Raw genomic sequence first — 22,163 nt, 5'->3', positions numbered from 1 at the left:
CAGAGATATGTGAACTCACCTACTTTTTCCATTTGCCTGGCTGACACCATTAACAAATATATAAAAAAAAACCACTGTGAGAATGTAAGAAAGGTTCTCAGACAGTTCAGCTTGCCACTGTGGTGGGAGGGATACAAAGTGCAAGTCCATTTACACAGTTACCACGGGAAAATGAGAGCAATGGCAAGCTGGAAAAAATGGAAAGGAAGTTGAGCAAGATGCTGAAATCATTGATAATGGGTCTGAATTAAGGAAGTCCTAGAAGCTCCACACTGGAGATGAGATGGGAACAATCCAACAGTTTGCTGAATGAGAGCCAGAGTACAGGATTAAATATCAGGAGAGAGTACCTGATGTCACAGTTGTAAAACTGACTACTCAGACATTAAAAGCTGTTTTCATGAACTTGAATGCAGTCAGTAAAAGACTCCAAATGATGCTCTGTATAAATCAGCCAAATGCAAGAACATTCATTTTACAAACAGGGGAGAGCAAAAACGAGTTCAAATAGTGTAACACGGATGCTTCCTTTTCTTTCCACCTGTGATTCTTATCCAAACTTTCACCCTACTCCAACTTAGAAGTGTATTAGCAAAATATTTATTCTTACTCTAGACTGGAGGTAAACTGATTTTGTTTTAAAATAGAGTGAAATAAGATGTTTAACAGAAAGCACCTTGGGAAATTCTATACAAATATCTTCAGTTAACACATACTTATCACATACAATGTGCCTACCACTTCTTCTGGGAAGAAAATGACAAAGAACACACTGTCTAGCCTTTGTGGAGTCCACATTATAAGTAGAAACATTTGTAAAGTCACAAGCATAGTACAAAGAGAGGAACAGAGGAGTGCAGTCCATGGCTTGGAGAGAGGAGGGCAGGCTTTAAGGAAAAAGTGGCAGAAGGCCTGATGTGGAAAGATGCATGGAGGTTTATCATGTCCTAAGGGGGCGGGGATCATATGACAGGGAGAGGGGAGAAGATAGGCACAGGTACTGTGAGTGCGAAGAACATGGCTCAGTTGGGGAAGTGAAAAGAATTCACAAAAGCTAAAGATTAGATGTCACTAGAGAAATAAATTGAAAATAAATTAGAGTTGAAAGCTGGAAACAAATCCTGGAAATCATGGTAATCATAACAAGAAAGTGGAAGTATATTTTGTAAGTGGTGGGAATTCACTAAAGGATTCTAAATAGAGACTGAAACTAAAGTATAATTCAGTTAGCAAGCAAGAGAGTATGAAACTGGATCCAGGGAGGCCAGTACTATTGTTCCACTCCAGGCCAGAAATGATTTCAACATGAACAAAAGCAGGAGTTATTAATTCACTTACTTATCCATTCAAAATATTGAATGCTTCCCACATGCCAGGCACTGTTCTAGGCTTGAGGATCCAACAATAAATAATAAAGACAAAACCTTGTTGTCATGGAGCTTACAATAAATGATAAATAAGTTTATTAAACAAACAAATTTTTGGTAGATATAAGTGCCATGATGACACATAATATAGAATGAGAGCTAAGGAAGTAATGGAGATAAGAGAGAAAGTAATTTGAGCAGAGATCTGAAAGAAGCACATCAGCAGGCCATGAAGAAACCTGGAGAAAGGTGTTCTAGGCAGAAGCAACAGCAGATGCAAAGGCCAAGATGTAGATGCAGGGTAGGTTCGATGTGTCCAAAGAAGGGTAAAGAGGCCATGTGACCAGAGTGAGGTGGAGGGTGCTGATGAAGTCAAAGAGAGCAGAGTGGGAGCAGAGTGGCTGCAGGTCACGTGAGGTCTTTCAGACCATGATAAAACTTGTTTTCACTCTAAATGAGATACACAGTCATGGGAAGGTTTGAGCAAATGAATACTATATTCATTTTACAAATATATAATCTGACTCAGGTTCTACGAAGATTACTCTACATGGCAAGTTTAGGAGAGACTGTTGGGAGCAAAGACAGAAAGAGAGAGCATGTAAAAAGATATTGCAATATTCCAGGAGACTGAGATAAAGCCATGGAGTTATGAGAATTATTCAGACACTGAACTTATTTTAATGTAGAACCAATTGGTTATGCTATTGGATTGGATGTGAGAGGGTGTGAGAGAATTAGAGAAATGAAGGTGACAATGAGAATTTAGAGATGGTGGTATGTTTTAAAAACAGATAGAAGCAAAGGCAGGAATTATAGGGTCTGAGTGAAAGCTGCATGGTAAACTGCTTAGAAAGACCTGGGTTTTGACCCTAGAATCTTTTTTTTTTCTTTTTTGAGACACAGTCTTGTTCCCTTGCCCAAGCTGAAGTGTAGCGGCACGATCTTGGCTCACTGCAACCTTGAACTCTAGAATCTTGACTTGCTGTGAACTGTAGGGAAGTCACTCAACCTCAGTGAACCTCGACTGCTTCATATACATGCAAATAACACCTATATATTCCTGAGTTTTAGTGGAGATCAGAGAGAATACATGCAAACCGTGGATCTCTGTGCCTTTCCCGTAACAGGACCTTAACTAGAATAGTGGCTATCATTCATGGCTTAGGGAAAAAGAGGTGTCCAACATGAGGCTCAGATATGTGATTTGGGTTATTTGGGGATGGTACAGTACTTAGAGATATGGGAAATGGAAAGGATCATGTTGACAGATTAAGACAGCTGGGAGATCATGATTTCAGTTTGAAATACAAGAGAGATGTCCTATAGGCAGTTGAAAATATCTGCCTAGGGTTCAAAAGAGAGACTTGGGCAGGAGAAAGAAAGATTTCAAAGTTATCGCTATAGGCATGCTGGGCTATTTGCACAGCCTGGAATGACTGTGCCTAAGAGGTTAAAGTAGTATGAATGAGTGACGTGTCATTTGAGCAAAATTGTAAAAAACTGATTTCATATGTATACACACACACATATATATACATATATATACATATATGTACACATATATATGTATATATATCCATTTTATCATGGTTACTCAATTTGCCAACAAACTGGGTAACCATGATGAAATGAACAAATTTCTAGAAACACACAGCAATTACCAAAACTGACTCATGAAAAAATAGAAAAATTAAAAAGACCAATAAAGAGGTTGAATCAAATAAAAAACATACCAACAAGGAAAAGTCCAGGATCAGGTGGCTCCACTGATAAATTCTACCAAACATTTAAAGAAGAATTAACACCAATTCTGTAAGTCTTTCAAAAAGACAGAAGAGGAGGAAATATTCCCTAACTCATTGTGTAAGGCTAGCATTACCTTAATACCAAAGTCAGACAAAGATGTTATGAAAAAAGAAAACTGCAGACCAAAATCTCTTATAAATCTAGATGCAAAAATCCTAAAACAAACAAACAAGCAAAATACTAATTGAATCTCAGAGCGTATTAAAAGGGTTCTAAACCATGACCAATGGGGATTTATCTCAGGACTCCAACAGTGCTTCAAATAAGAAAATCAAAGTAACAAATTATACTAACAGAACAAAGGGGAAAAAACATAGTCATCTCAATTGCTGTAGAAAAGGCATCTGACAAACTCCAACATCCTCTCTTGATTAAAAAAAAAAAAAAAAACCTCAGGAAGCTAGGAGAAAAGGGAAATTTCTCAACAAAATAAAGGGCATTTATGAAAAACCCACCATATTCAATAGTGAAAGACTGAAAAAGAATGCAAAGAATAGACCCTTTCCTTGTGCCACATATAAGAGCTAAAACTATAAGACTCTTCGAGAAAAACAAACAAACAAACAACAAAAAAAACCAGAAGGAAAAATCCCACAACCTTGGATTTGGCAATGAATTCTTAGATATAACACCAAAAGCATGATCAAATAGAGAAAAAAATGCATAACGGGCACTTCATCAACATTAAAAGGCCTTATGCGTCTCAGGACATTTTCAACAAAGTGAAAAGAAAACCTACAGAATGAAAAAAATATTTGCATATCATATATCTGATAAGAGCCTAATATCCAAACATTAAAACCTCTTAAAACTCAACAACAAAAAGACAATACTATTTTAAAATGGGCGAAGGACTTGAAGAAACATTTCTCCAGAGAAGATATAGAAATGGTCAGGAAGCATATGGAAAGATGCTCACCACCATTAGTTCTTTGGGGAATGTAAATCAAAACCATGGTCAGATACGTCACACCCACCAATATGGGTAATTAAATAAAAAATAAGTATTGGCAAGAATGGGGAGAAATTGGAATCCTTGTGCATTGCTGATGGAAATATAAAATGGTGTTGCTCCTGAGGAAAACAGTACGTCAGTTCCCAAAAAAGTTAAACAGAATTACCAAATACCTCAGCAATTCAATCCTAGGTATATACCCCAAATAATTGAAAACAGGTACTCAAATACTTGTATGCCCATGTTCACCACAGCACTATTCACAATAGTCATAAGGTAGAAAGAAGTGTCCACCAACAGATGAATGGATAAACAAATTGTGATATAAAAATATAATGGAACATCATCCAGCCATAAAAAGGAATGACCTACTGATACATGAGACAATGTGGATAAACCTTGAGAACATTATGCTCAATGAAAGAAGCCAGTCACAAAAGGTCACATATTGTATATTTTATTTATATGAAATATCTAGAATAGGTAAGTCTATAGAAGCGAAAGCAGATTGGTAGCTGCTAAGGGATGAGGGAAGTGAGGTGTAAATGTTTATTGGGTATGGAGTTTTATTTTGGGGTGATGAAAATATTTTGGGGTTAGAGAGGTGGTGCTTGTACAACACAGTCAATATACTAAATGTCACTGAACTGTTCACATTAGAATGGTTAATTTTATATCATGTGAATTTCACCTCAATTGAAAAAATGCATCACCTTGGTAGGGTGACAGTGTGGAGAACACACACACTGGAGACTGGATGTAGATGAAACAGTGAAGGTCTGAGCTATGTGTTACAAGTAGAAATGAAAACTAAGAGAAATTAATGAATCTGAGAGCTCTTTAAGAGGGAGAGAGACTGGAGTAGGGTGAGAAAGGGTGACTTCTATTCCCAGCGAGTAAGTTAAGAGGACAAAATTTTGCAGCAAAGGCAGACAATTCTCTACTGAGCAGTCAGCATTTCAGAAATGTTTAGGAGGCACTTAGAAATATGGATCTCTACTCAACAGATCAGTATGGGCTGCAAATGAAGATTTCAGAGTTTTAAACACATCATAGAAATAAATGGGACAGAAGCAAATAGAAAAAAGTCAACTTGTAACATCATAGTTTTAAAAAACATAACATGATGTTTCAATTCACCTAAGGGAATATTCAACAAAAGCATTCAGCATAGATTAAAAGATGGGTTGAATGTGATGGTAGAAAGATGCAGTTAGTATTTAATTTCTCGGCTGTATCAGTTATTTGTGCAGCAGTACAATTAAACCATCTAAATAGGGTTTGCCTTTATGAAAATGCTTCCAATAAAAGCAGCAATGACTTAAACTAATTGAAATCACTGAACTAGGGCTGTAGCTCTGTTCAGTAGAGCTTTATATGTGTGCGTTTTTTTCTCTACAACTGTTTCTTTCCTCAAAAGAAGTGCACTGTTAATAAAAGTATTTTTATGAGTATGCCCACTGGGAGTACATTGTTGCCTTAACCTTACCACTGAAGTTTCATGAAAGGACAAGGAAAATATCTTGTGTTTGTGAGTTTCCTTTCATATGGACTGCTTACCCTATGCTGTATCCATTGGGACATGATGATGGATCTAAGTTCTGGAATTTCCCTCAACATTTAAGCAGAATTCTGCACTGTGCCATATCACACTGTACAGTTTTGATGTTTTTTCTTACATTGATTCCCTAACATGTGTCGATTCTTTGTCAACTGCCAATCCCACACAAAAGAACAGTGTTTTTTTTCCCCTAAATTGATCAATATTCAGATTAATTTTACTGTCAACAGTAGTATTTTTTTCTTTCAGAAATAATGTATGCTATGTCAAATAATTCAATTTTAATTCAAATGTCATAAGCAGAAAACTTAGACAACACTTAGTAACAGCATTATTTAACACAAAGGAGTTTATATGCATTTTGGAATTTTGTACATGTTTGGCTTTACCCAAGTAAATAATATGTATGACCAGTCGAATCTCCGGTTTAACTGTCATTATCAGTAAAGATTTGGCCAGATACATGAAAGCTGCCTCAAATCATCATGCATTTACACCTTGGAAGAACAACACAACGGTATTAAAACAGGGTACAATCATGTCTAAAAGAAAATCAGAATTTATTTGCTGCCAACAAACCGGATGAATAAAATGATTACAATGCAGTTACATGTATTATGCAAGAAAAAGCTATAAATAGCACAAGACATTAACAGACATAGGTACATACCAGCAATGCAACACACACACCCACACCCACACACATATGCACACACACACTCCTACTTCCTGTTATTGGAAGACACTATGGGGGGAAAAAAAATCCAAACTCACATCACACTGAAAAGGCTTTTCTCCAGTGTGCGTCCTCTTGTGCTCATCCAGGCCTCGCTTCTGGCTGAAGGCCTTGCTGCACTCTGAGCACTTGTACGGCTTCTCCTGCAGTCAACAAAAAGAGACCACCAAAATTGCCAGTGAATGAATGAATGCAGAGCCCTCCATATTCAGGTGACTGTTACAGGATCTACGGGATACTGCAGCAAATTCACAGGTATGCTGATATGGTTTGGCTGTGTCCCCACCCAAATTTCATCTTGAATTGTAGTTCCCATAATCCCCGTATGTCATGGGAAAGACCTGACGGGAGGTAATTGAATCATGGGGGTGGTTACCCCCATGCTGTTCTCACGATAGGGAGTGAATTCTCACAAGATCTGATGGTTTTGTAAGGGGCTTTTCCCACTTTGCTCCATGCTTCTCTCTCCTGCCTCCATGTGAAGAGGGATGAGTGAGCTTCCACCATGACTGTAAGTTTCCTCAGCCCTCCCCAGCCATGCACAACTGTAGTATCAATTAAACCTCTTTCCTGTATAAATTACCCAGTCTCAGGTATTTCTTCATAGTGGTGAGAGAACAAACTAATACAGGTACTATGAGCAATTTTACATTTTCAGGGGACACAGGAATAACCCACATCTGTTGGACACTGAAAATGACTAGCTCAAGGCAGTTCAGTTTCAACACTGGACTGTGCTACATTTCTTCCAATGACGTCCTGTCTTTGCAATGGTGGACACTGGATGGTTGCTGTGATGTAACTGCTTACACTTCTAGGTTGTTTCTTTTGATCTATGGGTACCATAAAAATCTACGGAGATACTCAGGGCATCATGAATGAAAAAAGTTTGAGAACCCTTGATCTAGAGGTTACAAATTGTTTACTGTCTAAGAGGAATTCCTAGAAATAAAAACTTTAGAATTAAATTTTCTACAGATTTTGGGAGATAAGTTTAAAAATAAATCAATTGTGATTTATGTATTTTCTTTTTGTTGTTGAGACGGGAGTCTCCCTCTGTCACCCAGGTTGGAGTGCAGTGGCATGATCTTGGCTCCCTGCAACCTCTGCCTCCCTTGTTCAAGCGATTCTCTTGCCCCAGCCTCATGAGTAGCTGGGTAGCTGGGACTACTCATGAGTAGCTGCTGCCATATTCAGCGATTTTTGTTGTTATTGTTGTATTTTTAGTAGAGATGGGGTTTCACCATGTTGACCAGGCTGGTCTCAACTCCTGACCTCAAATGATCCACCTGCTTTGGCCTCCCAAAGTGCTGGGATTACAGGTTTGAGCTACCGCGCCTGGCTGATTTATGTATTTTCACTTCTATTACCTCATATTTTTCCAGGAGGATGTTCTTTTATAAAATCTAAATTACATTTCTTAAATGAGGCATTTTTATTATAAAAACAATTAAGAAAACTCAAGGCAAAGAAGTATCTCAAAATGAAGAGAAAAATAATTTATAATTCCTTAGCCATCTTTGATACCAGGAACTTAGTCATATTACCATCTTTTTAGCCTGGATTAATTGTGAAATAAATTAATTAATATTATTCCATTCCAACAGCTTGCAAGTTACTACTCAGTGCATCATTAAAAAGTTTCGTTCAGATATAGGTAAACTTGCAGTGAGATTTTTTTAATCAAATATATCTTCAAAAATATTGCTATAAATGTTCTCGGGCTGGGCATGGTGGCTCATGCCCGTAATTCTAGCACTTTGGGAGGCCAAGGCAGATTAATTATCTGAGGTCAGCAGTTTGAGACCAGCCTGGCCAACATGGTGAAATCCCGTCTCTACTAAAAATACAAAAATTAGCTGGGTGTTGTGGCGGGCACCTGTAATCCCAAGTACTTGGGAGGCTGAGGCAGGAGAATCACTTGAAACCAGGAGGTGGAGGTTGCAGTGAGCTGAGATTGCTCCATTGCACTCCAGCCTGGGTGACAAGAGCACAACTCCCTCTCAAAAAGAAAACAAAAACATTTTTGAATTGAGGTAGTGTATGCATGTTTCTTGTTAACAAGTTGTATTTATATTTTCTCCCTAGTATCAAAAATCTGTAACTTTTTTTGCAGACCCATAAAAAACAGTATGTAAATAACCAGACAGACATACATGTGCCCACCAACTAGCCTAAGAAATCCAACCTTCTCAATACAGGTGCCGCTCTCAATTGCCTCCTCCCCCACCACCTGCAGCACTGTCCCATCTCCTCAGGGATGACAACTTCCTCAGATACGTTAAGTACCATTCCCTTGCCTTTCTCTATATTGTTACTACCTATGTATGGATGGAACCTTAAGATAGAGTATTATTTTGCCATTTTAAAGTATGTAAATACTATCATACTGTATCCACTTTTTGTGCGTGTTCTGTTGAGATGTACTTTATCATTGTTCAACATTATCCTCACAGGTTTCTAGGCCTCACTTTCATTTTTGTGAACACATGTAGCTCATATTTACTAATTTTCAATGTTGTGCCATATTACAAATTAAATACATGTATACCACAATTTATGTATATACATTCTCTAATGATAGATAGCTATGTTATTCCCAGTTGTACACTCTTATAAATAATGTTGCCCTGAAAAATCTTGTACACTTGAATATAGGTGAAAGCAACTCTCTAAGGGATGTGTACCTAGAAGTGGGACTGACTCTTCAACTTTTCTACAAATGAATAAATAGCTCTGCAAAGTTAATAAACCATTTTATACTCCAATATTCAGTGTATCCTTGTGATTCTATCACCTTGTTTTAGATGTTTTGAGACTTTTATTAGGTATGTAAGTATACATAAATTTTAAACTATTATATTATTGGAAATTAGAACCTTTTATCATTTTGACATGACCTTCTCTATCTGTAATAATTCTTCATTACCTTGAAATTAATATGACTGCAATATAGCTATAAAAGTTTTTTAAAATTAGTACTTGCCTGCTATACCCATCTTTTTGCTTTCAAACAGCCTATGTCCTTATGTATGGGGAGTAACTTTTATAAACAACATATGACTAGATTTTTTTCACCCAAACTTTTTTGTGATCCAAAGATTATTTCTATCTAAGATGGCAAGTTTTGCCTCTTTACAAATTTGTGATTACTGATATACTTGAATATATTTCCAATATTTATTTTGTGCACTACTATTACCCTATTTGTTTTACAAGTTTTTCCCATATATTTTATTACATGTTTTAGATTGATCCTTTCCCTGGTACTACTTTAAAAGTTATTATCTCTATTTCTATCCTTTTAGTGGTTATCCTTAAAATATTTTACTTTGTATGTTTAAAACTAAAGTTTATCCATACGTTTTCTCTCCTACTGAATAATACAGGTACCATAGAATGATCCTCTTACAAGTTAGTATGTAGCAGTATTTTATTTATATCTTGGTTTTTAATGCTTATCTTAGTCACTTTGAGCTGCCATAACAAAATACCATAGACTGGGTCGCTATAAACAACAGGCATTTATTTCTCACCATTCTGGAGGCTGGAGGTCTAAGGTCAGGGTGTCACTGTAGTCAGGTTCACGTGAGGGCTCTCTTCCGGGTTGCAAATTCCCTGTCCTCACATGGTGGAGGGAAAGTACTCTGGTCTCTTCAGCTCCTTATAAGGGCACTAATCCCATTCATGACAGCTATACCCTCATGACCCCATCAGCTCCCAAAGGTCCCATTCTCTAATACCATCATACTGATGGTTAGGATTTCACAAATGAATTTGGGGAGAATGAAAATATTCAGTCCATTGCAGTGCCTAATATGAAATCATTATTACTTTATACAATCAATGTGATTTAGCTTTATACATGTTTAACAATTTCTTTACTTTTCAGGCTTTTTTATTTATCTGATTTTCCAAGGATCTGTTGATGGCAAATTGTTTTTGACTGAAAATGACTACTTTTCTCATTTGTTGTTGAATGAAAGTCTAAAAATCCAATGATATATATCATAGGCTCACTTTACTCTTTATATTTCTTAATATCTCTTTACCATTTCCACCTCTTTGTGTTGTACTCTAATTTCTTTTTTTTTAATTTATTTTTTATTATTATTATACTTTAAGTTCTAGGGTACATGTGCATAACGTGCAGGTTTGTTACATATGTATACTTGTGCCATGTTGCTGTGCTGCACCCATCAACTCATCAGCACCCATCAACCCATCATTTACATCAGGTATAATTGGGAGTTATACTCTAATTTCTTAAAGTCAATTGATTTTAAAAATCAGTTGATCAATTCTCTTTTCAGCTTGCTGTTTAATGGGATCCTAGGGCTTTTTATTTCTGTTGTCATATTTCTAACTTTCAGAAGTTTTATTTGCTTATTTCCCAACTCCATTTAATTTTTGATACAATCTCATTTTTCTCATAAGCAACTCATGTTGTTTATGCCTATTTGAAAATATTCTAGACATTTATATAATTTACTTTATCTGATAAAGCATTATCTTAAGATGTTTGGAAGTCTAGTTCTGCTTTTTGTGGTTTCTCCTGTCTCCTGCTCGTGACTTTTGTTTCCTTGGGTGTCTGGGATTTGAAATCATGAGCACACGTTTGGTGGTCTTTATCTGTTAAAATCCTGTGACCCCTAGGTTGAGGGTAAGTCCCTCCAGACAGCATTTGTGTTTGCTTCTGCCAGGCACTCTGGGATGCTATCAATCAAAGACTGTTTTAAGTTGATTTATTGCCTTAGGGTTTTCTGGTGAGGCAGATATTGTAAGTCTGAACTCCACACTTGAGGGAGGGATTGCGGTTATAAACTCTAAGAAGAAAGCTTTCCCTAGCCAGCAATTACTCCAAAACAGTTAAATGACTCAAGCACCAACCCCTTTATCAAAGGAAGATTATGTCTAGTTCCCAATTTTATTTTGAGCATAGCATTTCTAGAGTCCAAGAATAATAGTGGTATGGGATTCCATCTTGCCCTATAATCTGAACATACAGTTTGTCTCGTTTTCCCTGACACCATGAAAACCCAAGTCTTGAGATCACCAATACTGGCAAACACCCTGCAGGTGCTGCATCCTCAACTTGAACTTATCACTCACTTTCAGCTCCATTTTTGCTCGTTGAATCCTGAGGGTTACCATTACTTTTTTACAAGTTCAGATGTTTGTTGTTTGCTTTGCTTTATCCAGCATTAATAAGTACTCCTTACATGGCCTTTTTTTCCAGGATATGGAGTGTCTACCATGTTGCCAGAAATGAAAGTAACTATGTGTATAATTTAAAGATGTAAAAAAAAAATGTTTAATGAGTCTTCACAGTCATCAGGAAAAACGTTGAATTTTCTTTGCAGTCCAAAAAATATAATGTGCTTTCCCCTCTAGTCTGAATAAACATAATCTATTTTCACATATCACAATACCTTTGGCAACTTCAAATATTTTTTCAAATATTCCACTGTTTTTCAAAAACTTGAAAATGAAAAGGTAGTTTTAAGTATTTGGATCAGAATTTGTTTGAAGTTGCTGGGATTTCTTATTAAGGCTTTCACTGTATCTAAATATTCTACTTAAACTTTTATTTAAAAAAATACAAAGACATTATTATGAAGTATATGAGAAGAAAAAGGAGCTTAATCCCTACGCTTTATTTGTAAGACCAGAAGTCGTGAAGACATGAGGGGCACAGCACCCATGGTAGCTGTCAATGACAGGTGAGGGTTTTGCAGAGAACATCCTAAGACAGAACTAACTGCCAAAATGCCATCCTAAGAGCAAGAAGAGGTATCAGGGAAGAAAAGGAAATGAAAATCAAGGCCTGAGCACCAGAGATTAAGAAAAACCCTTTCACTCCTTCCCAAATTTCCTCTTAGGAGACACTGTCTAGGTGAGTATCCTAGACATTGCTCATACAGATGCTTAAGAGACTGGTTCCCTGCTAGTATACTGAGATTCTGGTGAGGGAAGAGGGCTTTGTAGTTATCACAAGAGGTTTAAAAACGCAAACATGTATTAATCATTGGCTTAGCTGAATAAATAATGTCTTATACACTTACACACACACACGTTATCCACTCACATACTGATACTTTTCACATGTTTATATATGCTATTGCTGATTAATTTAATATACTTCACTTACAAATGTCATTGAAATTATATTACCTTTCCTTATTTTCTCCTTCACAATATACTACAAGTACAACCACCATGTATTTATACATGCATGTTGGCAGAAAAGTAAAGGACAAAATGGATAAAAAAAAGTAAAGGATAAAATTGGAAAGTTCTTCCAATTAAAGAAGTTTGAAGAGGAATCCATTTGATTAAGTAGTTTTCAACCTGCCTGGACTCCCTTTTCTCTACCTAGAACCATTTAAAATCAGGGAGTCCTTGGGGTTTTGCCCTAAGAGAAGCTCATGAAGGTCCCACGATCATATTTCTATGTCAGTCTGGCAAGAAACGCTCTCTGTCATAACTAAGTATATTAACAGGCAGCGGTGTTTGCCCTTTAAATGCCTCTCCTCTTCATCTCAGATCCTACACAGAGCCTGCACTATTCCTGAAGATATCACAAGAAGATATATAATTCATGGCAGATACTAGTCAGACTGTCTACAGTGCTCCTTGAAGGAACTTCTAATGCCTACCACGGAAAAGGATTCCAACGTACAGTGAATGTCTTCAAAGCAAGTGTTAGAGAATTTCAGCTCCAGTAAATGGCCCTTATACTGGAGGCAGAGCCAAGAGGTCATAGGTCACTCACCTCTAAAGTTAAGAGAACCAAATAAACCAAAATAGGAGAAAATAAATGCATTTTCTTTCTCAGACAGCAAACCCTCACATACCCCTCCCCTTACTAATTCTTTTCATTACTCCTAATAAGCCATGCCAAAGAAATACCAATCTGAACATGGTCAACACAGTTAGAACAAGCTCAGTGGTACAGGGGATATACTTGGAGAGGCACTGATTTCTGCTCCTGCTCCTTTCTCTGAAAAACTGTGAAAAAAAAAAAAAAAATCTTTATTGCCTCTAGAGCCTCCCTGAGTAGAATATGTAGTATAAATTATACACTTTAGCTCATTAGCTGAATTTAAGTAGAGAAAGAATGATTAGGTTCTTGATTAATTCTGTTTCTGGATGATTACACAGTTTAACTGACAAATAGCTTGTCCTTTGTCATCATAACTTGGGAATCATTACTAAATGGAGGCAATGTATTTGTCAGTTAAACTGTAATCTATTAGAGGCAGAATTAATCAGGAGTCTCATCAGTCTAGCTTTAATCAAACAATACTTGGCAGAATTCATTCAAAAGATAGGATTTACACAGCTCTATGCCCTGCACCTTGTAATCTAGCTAATAAAAAGTCATATTTTGTGTAGTTAATACCCACCTATATAAAAGAACAGTATCTTCAAATGTTACTTTTTTTTGATAAGATGAATTAATAAATTTCAACATCATCTGAGAGGGTTCTACAGAAACAAAGTTAAATTTTAGATAAACTTTGGAGGATTCTGAACGTGAAGTCCTTAGAAATAGAAATTGATTAGAAGCTTTCTTTTCGTTGAGCTAAGAATTCCTGACCAAAAGGTTAGAGGTATGACCCCGTCACACAGGCTACCAAAGATAAGGATGGGTCAACCTCGGATCCCTGGATGGATCAAGAGTGGCTGATCCACACACAGTAGGTACATAATCCAAAGATAGCCTGTGGTTGCTCTCTATGGTTTACATTAGACCACAATCAAATAAAGTGGAAAATAAGACCAATGAGCTCTTTCTCTTATAGTCAGAGGCCAAGGTAAAGGTGTCACAAAATCACAGACTGATGCTTAATATGTTCTCTTTCATGATATGTTCTCTTTCTCTAGCCTGACTCTACTGAAATTGAGAAAGGGAAACTTGTAAGCGATGAAAGAAAACAGGAAGACTAGTGAGCATGGTGAGGACTGTTAGAGCTTGTGGTCTTCTGAATATATATAATTACGGGTTTGCTTAGGAGAAGGTTCAACTTGCGAGTGAAACACTAGCTCCTCTGTGGTTGTATCTTTTTTTTTTTTTTTTTTGAGACGGAGTCTCGCTCTGTAGCCCAGGCTGGAGTGCAGTGGCCGGATCTCAGCTCACTGCAAGCTCCGCCTCCCGGGGTTCAGGCCATTCTCCTGCCTCAGCCTCCCGAGTAGCTGGGACTACAGGCACCCGTCACCTCGCCCGGCTAGTTTTTTTGTATTTTTTAATAGAGACAGGGTTTCACCGTGTTAGCCAGGATGTGTGGTTGTATCTTCTGTGAATACACTATGGATACACCTTTTCTCTATCTGTCTCGATCAAAGCTGTAATAAAGCCACAGTGTACACACTTAATGAAACAATGTCCAAGTGACCAACCTGGATTTCAAATAAAATTTAGAGATGTTTACCAAAGAGGAATCAGATGTGGAAGACAGTCTTCGTCTCTCTCTCACACACACAAAAAGACATTTTAGGACTTAAAGGGTATGCATACGTTTTGTTCCAAAATAATTTTGTTTGGCTACTTTTTGTAGATTAGATTATTTTATAGCCATTAATGTTTACTCTATTAAAACTCACAAAATGACATATTTCACCAGATAATTATTTCCTAGTTCTAAATTTAAAACAAAATCTAAAAAATTCATAAGGGACTCTCACTAAGGAGAGACCCTGAGAACACCACATCATCAATTTACACTTAGACCTTTCTGCAAAAGTGGAACATTTTAATGTCTTTAATTTTATATCATTGATTTTAGAGAAGTTTGCCTTACCAAAAATGTTTAAAACAAAGGTTCAGCTGAAAGCAAAATAGTGTTTCATTTAAAAAAAAAAAATCATGAGGCACAAATTTGGTGTCAATTTCTTAAATATGAAATTTCTAGATAAACTAAATTTTATAAATTTCTAGTTTCCCATTTTCTCTGTTGCTATGGTAGTGGCTGGCTGATCTGTCAGACACATTACAAACTGTGGCATAGATGAAATTGACAACTTGTAAACAAAAAAGGCTTGTGTTATATTTTTAAAAGACGTGGGGCAGGTTCACTTAACCCTCAAACTTTCTCTTCTGCAAAATGTCTCACTAATTTCCACTGTGGGATATGGAGCCTCAACTGTGAGGCTGTCTGTGATCACAGACAGTCACTTGTTGACTTTCTAGCCTGTACTGTGGCAAGAAACTATTTGCCAACCTTTCCTTAGACAAGGCACAGAGCACTTAAACTCTCCACTGTGGTCCAGAGCAAGGTTTCTGGATCTCAGCAAAAGGGCCAGATAATTCCTTGGTGTGAGGACTGTCCTGTGCACCCACTAGATGTCAGCAGTACACCCTTCCCCACTCCATCCTCCACCCAGTTGTGACAACCCAAAATATCTCCCTACATTGCCAAATGTCCCCTGGGGGGCAAACCACAGAAACACTATAGACAGTGCTTCTCAAACCATCTGTAATGAAAGATTGTTTTTCCCAGTCTGTTGCAGAGTGATACTTTTATAAAATATACTCATAATGAATTACTAGAAAAATTATCATGTACTTCAATGTCACAGCAATGCCAAAATGCTACAAGAGTTCTAAACACTTCCTCATGATTTCTTTAGTTATCACAGACCAGAAATAAAGAGTTTGTGGGCTGCCACTGGTCTGTGAGCCACACTTTTGAATAGCACTGGTCTAGAATGCAAGTATCTTTGATCTTAGGATGCCCATAATTCAATTTTATCATAATCTAGATGAACAAATTATACAATAGACCTTATATAAAGATGCCTACCATCATAATTACACTTACACCTTGAATTAGATATAATTTTAATTTTACATATAAAAATTCAAGTTTATGGCTAGGGTAGTGAGGAGGTTATAAATGGAAAAAGAATTAATACTTGTTGAACTTGACTGCAGATACTTGTGGATTCATTATCCTATTCTCTGCTTCTGTAGATTTCACATTTTTCTTCTAAAAAGTTAAATTTGTTTTTTTAAAAGCTGCTTTCATGCTATTCTAGAACTTAAAAATATCGCCATTATCCTTCTGCATCAGGAGTCTTGCCTTTCTCTATCTAGGGGAACTATTTTTGATATCAGGAAGATGGATCGTGTAAACATTCAGCCATCTCAGAAGTCAGAAACTGTGTTTTGCACGCCTGCTTCGAGACAACCCAGTGCTCCAGCGACTGGCCTCGCTGTGAGCCACAAAAATGGACTGGTGAGCAGCAGATTCTCAAAACCTGGCCCGTCTCTCCCCAACCCCAGCATAGCCAGGCTGTTCACAGGGGTCTGCAGTAAGGGCCTTCTTGTACTCTTGTATGACAGGGTATGTGTATAACTGGGCCTACATCTGTACTTCATATGGCAATTCCCACAACAGATCCTCCAAGAATAAAAGAGAGCTACAGATAGGCACCTGCGGTGGCCCTGACCACTGATCAGACGTCAGACTGATGTGTGCTCCTCAACATGGCAGAGGCTGAGAAACCCATGCTGTGATTTTTCAGAGTCCTCCACTTTCCTAGGAGTCAGGTAAGATTAGTAATCTTCCCTTAGTATGATGGGCTTTGAGACGAAAAGATGACTACCTGCTTCTATATATCAAATTCGCAACAGAATTGCGGGTGAAATTTAGAGGAGGGTTTGCAAGTGTGGTCCCATGGGTTTCTATTACACACAGCTGAGGGAACAGAGCTACAGCCCACAGTACGGCATGCCATATATCTAACAGTTCCTCTTAATGGGCCCCTTTCTGAAAGTGCATGTGCCACCAGCTGCATACAATCAGAATGCATTGCGCTTCCCTCTAACAAGCAGCCTTGCTTAGAAAACTTCTTTTACAGATGTTTATAGCTTTTGTGGCTTTTTATTCACCGTCTTATTTTTATAGCCAGTGTGATCTTTCAACATATGACAAAACATACCCATGGCCTAGTAAACAATGCACCTAAAAATTATAACTCTTAGGAAGCTAGGAGAATATTTAAAGCAGGTTTCTACATAACACATCCATAATTGGTTTTGCATTGTAGCTAATGAAAAACACACTTCTAAAAATTAGGAAAATGAATTGCACAAGCAACATATAGAACACTAAAAACAAGCACAGTAAATAGGATATAATTTTCATATTAAAGTGTTGCACACAGTGTTTAAATAGAAACAAGGAGGCACCTGGTCCCTTTTAATTAATCCACTCTGAGGCCCACAGAATAGTGCATGTAAATGAAATGGCTGGGCAGCCAGAAAGTCCTATCATTTGCATAGAGGTGATAAAAGAGCTTATCTGGCATAAAGCATGCAAAGAAGCATCCAAACTAGCTCAAAAGCCTTGTTTTCCTGGGGCTGCAGGGGTGACTCAAACTAGTCCACTTGGAATCGTGAGACAAAACATAAACTTTTCCCTAATGTTCTCCTAATTTCTAGTCCAGTGGACTTCAACCCTGCCTGCACATTTAAACCACCTAGGGATCTTTTTAAAAACATTGATGCCTAGGGCCCACCCTCAGACAGCCTGATTTAACTAGTTTGGGCAGGGCCAGGCACTAGCTTTTTAAAAGCTCCCAAGGTGCCTTGAATGTGCAGCCAGAAGTGAGAACTTCTGATCTAGTTCACCATCCTCTACCATAAGCATTGTAATGATAATAACAATGACAAAAACAGCATCAGTAACAACTCCTACTCTTTCTACTACTACTATTATACTCTACCACCCCTGCACTGCTGCCTATGTTCACAAACTGCCTACTTTCCGCTGGCTGGCAAAGTGCTAAGAAATTTAGAGACTGTTTTCCCATTTAGCTGTTAAGCAATGCTGCAAATTTGCTATGGTTATTCTCGCTTTACAATGAAGAAACATTTGTTGAAAAACATGACCAAGGTTATTGTAAGGTAATGTTGTGCTTTGGTAAAGGATAAGTCGAGGTAAACATCCAGAGTGACTCAGTGAGTCTACAGTGCAGGCGTAGAACTCCACTTGTTATCATAGCCATGTAGTCATAACATGGGAAGGCCATCACTTGGCTCTAAGCCACTATTTTCTGTAAAAGGTATAATTGCCCTGTTGACACTGCGCAGGCTCAGCTCAACATGGCTTGACATGGTGGGCACGTGGGTGCCCAGAGAAAGAGAGAGAGAGAGAATCAGAGCTGTCTGTCTTTGCAGAGGGACAGAGGGGAGCCAGGACACAGCTCAGCTTGCTTGTAGCAAAAGAGAGAAAGAGTTAAGTCACTGACCCTGAAGGCAAGGGAGAGCCGGCAGCACAGCTGTGTATGGGGGCTGCTGGACTAAGCAGCCAAGACAGGGTGGACAGTGTGAGAAAGCTGTTAATGAGAGCTGCCTACGATCCCCCGAGTGTTCTTTCTGCTCATCCACCCACTCCCTTGAACCTCAGCATGGATCAGAACCTGACCCTTGGCATGACATTTGGCGTAGTCGTGAACCTGACAGTTATACATTCAGAGAGAGCAGAACAAAAAATAAGGCACTTGTAATCCCAGGCCTGTGTCTTGGGTGACTCTGCTTCCTACCTGAGCCTCTTCCCTAGTCCATATCACTGCTGGCAGAACCCTGATTCTATTTGGGTGTTGCCTTCTGCCTGGTTAAGCACCCTGGAGGAGGACTCTCCCCAGCCCAGACGAAAGAGTGACCCTTGATCAGGCTAAGCCTCGGCTCCACACTTTCTACACACTGGAATCACCTGAAGAGCTTCAAAAAATGCTGATGCGCACCCCCAGAGATTGTGATTTCATGGTCTGAGGTATGGCCTGCGTTTTGGCAGTTTTGAAATATTCCCCAGTGATTCTAATTTGCAGATGCATTTGGGGACTGATGCGCTAACCCAATGACAGCAATTCCATTTCCCTTGCAGCGATGGATTTAGCTTAGAGCATGTGAGCCGACTGTAATCACTGAGAAGAGAAGGTAAGTCTACAGGAGATTCTGAAAAAGGCCTCTTCTGCCTGTTGATGCAGACCACATAAGGAGAGCCTGCTGGAGCTGCTGCAGCCATGTGCTGAACAGGTGAGGAGCTGGCTGAGGACAGCAAGAGACGTGAGAAAAGTCTGGGCCGCTAATGACCCTGTTGAGCTATTAACCAACCACTGATGGCCCTTCCTCTGAAATTCTTGTCATGTGACTTAATACAAATCCTCATCTTTTAAGGCCCTTTCAGTTGGGCTTTTGGTTAGTTTGGGATAAAAATCATCCTACTGCCTACATCTTCCCAATCATTACGCCATATGCTAATGGCCCTATCCCAGTGACACAGAATACTTCTAGCTTACATTGAAGCATAGCACTGACAATGAACAAAAAATTCAAAGTCAGTGGCTGGCTATTAAAAATAATACACAACACAGTCTAAGAATCCCGGCTCTAAAAATGGGAATGAGTTGTTCTTTTACACAGCAACATTTTTCTTACACATGTAACGAGAGTTACAAAGGAAGCCGAAAAAAATTTGCTGATAAGAATTCTGAGAACAATGTACTTGTGCATTGTAAAGAATGTCCTTTGTAATCCTTGAAAGAAAAGGAATGCAGTTAAATGAAAGAGTGTTATTATTTAAATTATCTCATGGGAAATTACTTCATTCCCTGCATAATGACTAAGTGTTTAGATTTTTTACTTTAATCTTAAAAAAGAAGAAGAATCATATGAACAGGAAAATTTTGTTACAAGAAAAAAGTTATGCTTACCATCTTAAAAAATTATGATGCAAACTTTGAAAAATCAATGCAAATTGTAATGAAAATATAAGGAAGCATAAATGAAAGAGAAAGAAATACAAGGGAAGTAAATATGATAAAAATATAGAAGATATACAGAAAATATAAAAACATATATATACACACACTTATGCCAACTGATATATAGTGTCCAAGACAAAAATGTTGACTTTCAAATAACATTGAGAATGGAAGTCAACTAAGAAAACAATAAATTGTCAGAGTTGGGAGAGCATGTTTCTGATGTAACTGTCTTTTTCTGTTGTCATGTATCATCCTCATTGCTTTGTGTTATCTTAAAAAATTGCTAATGAAAATCAAAGTCTTATAAATTTAAGATAGCTTTATTTTTATTTTTATTTTTATTTTTTGCATGTTGCTGGGAATTTCCTTTACCAATGGAACATTCTTGACAGGTGTATAGTCTCAGACCCAGTAATCCACCACCAAAGGTAAATTTAGGAAGAAAAATATTAAATACTTCCTTTAAAAAGGTCTTTTCCTATATTTGAACTAGTACTTTAAGCTTACATACCAATTAATTTAAGTGTTCCCAGCTCTACTTACAAAGGATCTGACAACAATCAAGATAATTCCCATGATTAGATGACGTCATTGAGAGTCATTTCATCAGCAAAAGTCTTCATGGAGTATTAGGTAAGACACTGTGTTAGAAACCAAGAGAAACACAAAACGGTTTCAAATGTGGTCCTTATTCTCAAGAAGAATACAACAGATTAGTAAAGAAAATCCTGGCCGGTGGAGCAGATGAAGTTGAGATGCCCATCATGAAGTTGAGTTGTCCATCACCTTCAGTTTTTGTTGCTACACAATTTGAAGTATGGTATGCAGCAAATACAGAGTATCCTTGTCAATTTGGGGGGATAATATAGGAGTACAGAGAATGAAGTGAAATGAGAATTCAACATAGTCACAGACTCTTACATTTAAGAAGCAGATCCAGCCAGTCCACACAGAACTGAATTAATTCAACTCGGCCACTTCCAAAAATAACAAGCATGCTTTCTGACATATGTGATGGTGGCAAGTGTAATCTATCTTTGAATAAAACCATAAAGTTTATCCAGAGGTGTGTAGGAGAAAGGAATTATGTACATGTAAAGCCTTAGAAAAGGGATATCTAATTCTAAAAAAAACATACTTATCCCATTACACAATTTTGAAAATAATAAGAACACAGCAGAAAGGTGCTATCACACATGCAGCTAGTTCACCCATGACTAACACAGCATTCATTTCAGCCAAGTTTATGTCAACAGGTGAAACAAAACCATCAAGGAGCGGGCAGAATTCAGAGGAAATCATATCAATATAAATTACATCTCTGAGTCAACACTCTGCACAGATGCAAGGAGCTAGTAGCATAAACCTGCCCCAGGCAAACTTAAAAATGCTGAAGAAACAGCCTATTTGCACAGGTGAGGATTCCATAGTTGTCCTGGCAGAGGTCTTGCTAGATTTTAATTTGCTCAAAACTCATAAAATATTTTGACAAAAAGTCAGTCAGCCTAAAAGATTAAAAACAAGGAAAAAGATGACAACAGTATTACTGTAATAAATGAGAAATGTTTATTTTCTAAATTTGAATACCATTAACATTTTAAAATTCCAAAGGTAACTGTAGAAGTTGTTTTTCTTTTACTTAGAAAATTAGTATCTTTACTATTTACCTTTTTTAAAATTATTATTATACTTTAAGTTCTAGGGTACATGTGGATAATGTGCAGGTTTGTTACATATGTATACTTGTGCCATGTTGGCGTGCTGCATCCATCAACTCGTCAGCACGCATCAACTCGTCATTTGCATCAGGTATAACTCCCAATGCAATCCCTCCCCCTTCCCCCCTCCCCATGATAGGCCCCGGTGTGTGATGTTCCCCTTCCCAAGTCCAAGTGATCTCATTGTTCAGTTCCCACCTATGAGTGAGAACATGCGGTGTTTGGTTTTCTGTTCTTGCGA

The 22,163-nt window shown here is 37.7% G+C and overlaps 1 protein-coding gene across 2 annotated transcripts in view; it reads right to left on the bottom strand.

The window, feature by feature from the left end:
• PRDM5 (PR domain containing 5) overlaps positions 1–22,163 on the bottom strand; it is a 208,114-nt gene that overhangs the window by 12,015 nt on the left and 173,936 nt on the right. For both annotated transcript variants that reach the window (XM_011996785.1, XM_011996786.1), the window contains one exon: positions 6,467–6,571. In XM_011996785.1, the coding sequence (XP_011852175.1) occupies positions 6,467–6,571 (105 nt within the window). The remainder of the gene's footprint in view (positions 1–6,466; positions 6,572–22,163) is intronic.

The sequence above is a fragment of the Mandrillus leucophaeus genome, unplaced genomic scaffold (genome assembly GCF_000951045.1).
Source record: "Mandrillus leucophaeus isolate KB7577 unplaced genomic scaffold, Mleu.le_1.0 Scaffold523, whole genome shotgun sequence".
Classification (NCBI taxonomy): domain Eukaryota; kingdom Metazoa; phylum Chordata; class Mammalia; order Primates; family Cercopithecidae; genus Mandrillus; species Mandrillus leucophaeus.
The sequence above is the reverse complement of the archived record's forward strand: the minus strand, read 5'-3'. Positions and strand labels throughout refer to the sequence as shown.